A 3,507-nucleotide genomic window follows, 5' to 3' on the forward strand; every position below is an offset into this window, starting at 1 on the left:
GCCACTTGTCTGCGAACTGCATCAAGGTCCTCCCCGACTATGTCTTCAAGGGGGTCACCAAGCTGCACAGCCTCCACCTGGAGCACAGCTGCCTCGGCAGGATCCGCGCAAACACCTTCTCCAGCCTCTCCAGCCTGCGGCGGCTCTTCTTGCAGCACAACGCCATCTCCGTCATTGAAGACAAAAGCTTCAGCGAACTGCACGAGCTCCTGGAGCTTGACCTGAAGCACAACAGGCTGAGCCACCTCTCACCTCAGCTCTTTGTGGGTCTGAGCAACCTGGAGTACCTCTTCCTCTCCTCCAACCAGCTCCTGGATATCTCCCAGGACACCTTCAGCCCGCTCCAGAGACTGTTCTGGCTTGACCTCTCCCATAACCAGCTGGAGATGCTGGACAACAGAGTCATCTCCCCCTTGGCCAACCTGCGGTACCTCAACCTGAGGAACAACTCACTGGAGACCTTCTCGGTGGGCTTCCTGTGCGCCTCCTTCGCCCTGGAGCAGCTCTGGCTAGGGGGCAACAACTGGCATTGCAACTGCTCCCTGAAGGGCCTGCGGGACTTCTCCCTGCAGCACCCCGTGGTGGTCCCACGCTTCGTGCAGTCTGTGGCCGAGGGGGATGATGCCCACGTCCCCGTCTACACCTACAACAACCTCACCTGCCTCAACCCCCCGGCCGTGGAAGGCCTAGACCCCCGCGACACCCCCGGGGAAAAAACCCACACCACCCCCCCCTGCCTCAACCCCCCGGCCGTGGCAGGCCTAGACCTCCGCGACACCACTGAGGACAGCTTTGCTCACTGCTGATGCACGCCAGGCCTCTCCCTGGGGAGACACACCACAGACCCTCGCCTGCCTCCTACCCAGCCCCATCCTGGGCTCCCGAGGGCAGCAGCCCCCCCACCACCCCAGTTTAGTCTGGCTTTGCTGCTGCCAGCTCCTCAGGGCAGCAGCAAGGAGTCATGCCCACACAATGCTGGACCATGAGCCCGGCCATGAGCAGTAGGAGGTGGGCACCAGCTCCCCGGATGGGCTTTGCTGGCTTCAAACTGAAATATTTCAGTCCTTCAATATTTAAATAGCAGTCCTCAGGTCAGCAAGGCTGCTCCTGGCTCCTGTCAGGAACATGAGCATCTCTGAACCTCCGGGATGGAGGAGAGCTGCGCCCCAGCCCAGAGCCCTCCCCATGGTGAGCGGCATCCCTGCCAGGGCCAGGACTCATCAGTGGGGCGAAGCAAAGCATCTTCCTGCCACAGAGCAGCCGAGAAAGCCCAAAAGCCCCCTCGAGCTCCCCAGTAGGTTTAGGGAAGGGGGCAGACAACTTGCTTTAATCGTTCCTTGCACTAGCAGGTGTAGGCAGGGCACAGAAAGCCGCACACGTCACTTACCTGATAAATTGTAGCAGACAAATAAACCTTTGGAGCTATCGCAACCCATCTTGTAAGTATGTTTTTTCCAAAGCACGTGCTGCTCCTGGCGGGGGTTTCTTATCAGAGCCCCTTGGGGCTGGCACAGGGTGAGGGGCGCGAGGCTCCCCAGGGCACTGGAGGAGCTTGCAGGGAGCTTACTGTGAGCCCCGGGTGGGTGGCACGTGCCCAGGGAGGGAGCAAGAGGTGACCGGCCATCCCACAGAAGCCAACAGCCCGGTTAGACTCCAGCACCGCTGCCCAGCTCTCCAAATCCCAGATAAGTGACCAAAGGTCAGGCAAAATTTTCCCGGAAAGTTGCACGTGGGGAAAGCTGGTCAGGTGCAAGTCCTTGCCGCGGGTGCAGCAGGAGCAGGGATAGATGCTCCTCCTGGTCTCTTCCAAAGGAGGGCTGCCAGCTATCATGTGGCTTGGTTAGTGGAAATCTGAGATTTCCCCCTGCCTCCCAGAAACAGCACTGCAAGGGCGAGTGCAGAGCACGGAGAGGGCGCCCGGGCAGGAGGGGCTCAGAGTCCAGGACAGAGGGAGATAAGATGCAAGGACACCACCTTCATTTGCCTCCCCAGATTAACTCGAGCATGCAAGAAGAGGGCAGGTCCCATGGGAGCAGCAGCTCCGAGGCCATGGAAGGAGGCCCAAGGGAACAGGAAGGACACTCAGCGGGATGAGGTACCGGGAACCACCCGGGGACAGAGAGGAGCCCCGTGTGTGGCAGGGCTGCAGAGAACAGCCACAGCAAGGCATCCCACAAAGGACTGCCAGGGCCAGCTTTCAGCAAGACACGGGACTGGCTGGCGCTTGGAGCACCTATGGAAGGAGGGAAGATTTTAGCTGAACCCCAGCAAGGAAACCAGGGCAAAAGCAGGAAATACCTAGATGTACGTGAAGCGCTCGTAATACCAAGACTCACAGCTACGATGAGACCTGAAGCCATGGAATAACCCAAGTCACAGACTTTGATTTTAAGAAAAGTGTTTACTGCCTGGGACTTTTAAAAATATTCCTGAGTCACAATAACCCCCAGCAGACCAAAAAGGCCCCGGTTCCAGCACGGCAGGATGCAGACCAAGACATTTTCTCATGTGAAGCGCATGCCCGTACCCTCACTGGCCCATCAGGAACCAGTGATCTGAGACTTCAGAGCAAGGTGGCCTGGCTTGGGTCCACGTTGGAGCATCCGGCACAAACTCACCAGCCACTGAACCGAGCACTATATAATCTGTCACGCAAGGAAAGCGGTAGGAGAAGGCAGCAGCACATGGAGCCACGATCCGGATGATCGGTGCCACTTGGGTTCAGGGAAGAACAGTTGATGGCGTTTGCCACTGTAGCTGCACACAGGGTGATCGCCAGAAGCGCCGCAGCGTATGAGACGCCGTGGGCATAAGGTAGAGCTCCCCAAGCACCCGCACAGTGGCTGGCTGTGGAGGAAGGTGTTGCGTGCGCAGGGCTAGGAACGACTGTACCATCCGGGCAGAGCATCGCCACGCTGAGAAGGCAAGCAGCAGGCTGCCGCTGTGCCAGGCAGTAGCGCCCACACAGGGTCTCTTCAAATCCAGGGGGATGGAGCAGTGCTTTTCCCTTTTTGGATTGCTGTGAGTGGCACTGATGCTGTGCTCCCCTCTCCCTCCATCACTCTCCACTCAGTTTTATAGCGAAACAGTTCCTGCATCCCCTTTCCCCACCGGCGCAGGCTGCTGGTGGTGCTGTCAGGCCAGGGGCTCTGCCAGCAAGAGTCCAGCTCCATACCCTCCTCAGGAGCTCGGCTGTGACGTACCATCCAAGATCTGCTGGGTGATGTGAGCCAGGGCAGCGAAGGCAGAGCTCTTGGGAAACTCTTGGATGAAGTCTCTGCCTTCCTCCAAGCTCTGGCTGAGCTGGGGGTCCAGGGGAACACAGCCTGTAGGATAGGAGGAACAGGGAGAGTGATTGCTTGCTCATTCCAAGGCAAAGGCCTGGAGTCAGGATATTAAAGTACCCTGCTGGTGTCATCTCTGGGGGAAGCAGTGGGAAAGATGGCAACCACTATCCTCACCAAGCTCTCCAGGAGCTACTTCTCACCAGGAATGGCTCCCTCTGGG

General features: G+C 58.5%; 2 protein-coding genes across 2 annotated transcripts in view; one reads left to right on the forward strand and one right to left on the reverse strand.

Annotated features, from left to right (window-relative positions):
• The window catches only part of IGFALS (insulin like growth factor binding protein acid labile subunit), a 2,705-nt gene extending 1,899 nt beyond the window's left edge, over positions 1-806 (forward strand). Inside the window, 2 exon segments of the mRNA XM_035895596.1 lie at positions 1-684; positions 760-806. The exon segment at positions 1-684 is cut by the window's left edge and continues 39 nt beyond it. Of these exon segments, the coding sequence (XP_035751489.1) occupies positions 1-684; positions 760-806 (731 nt within the window).
• Positions 807-2,392: 1,586 nt separating this feature from the next.
• Positions 2,393-3,507, reverse strand: part of NUBP2 (nucleotide binding protein 2) — an 8,943-nt gene continuing 7,828 nt past the window's right edge. Inside the window, exon 7 of the mRNA XM_035895533.1 lies at positions 2,393-3,326. Within this exon, the coding sequence (XP_035751426.1) occupies positions 3,181-3,326 (146 nt within the window). The 3' untranslated portion in view covers positions 2,393-3,180. The remainder of the gene's footprint in view (positions 3,327-3,507) is intronic.

This window comes from Egretta garzetta, unplaced genomic scaffold (genome assembly GCF_000687185.1).
Source record: "Egretta garzetta isolate BGI_Z169 unplaced genomic scaffold, ASM68718v1 scaffold140, whole genome shotgun sequence".
Classification (NCBI taxonomy): domain Eukaryota; kingdom Metazoa; phylum Chordata; class Aves; order Pelecaniformes; family Ardeidae; genus Egretta; species Egretta garzetta.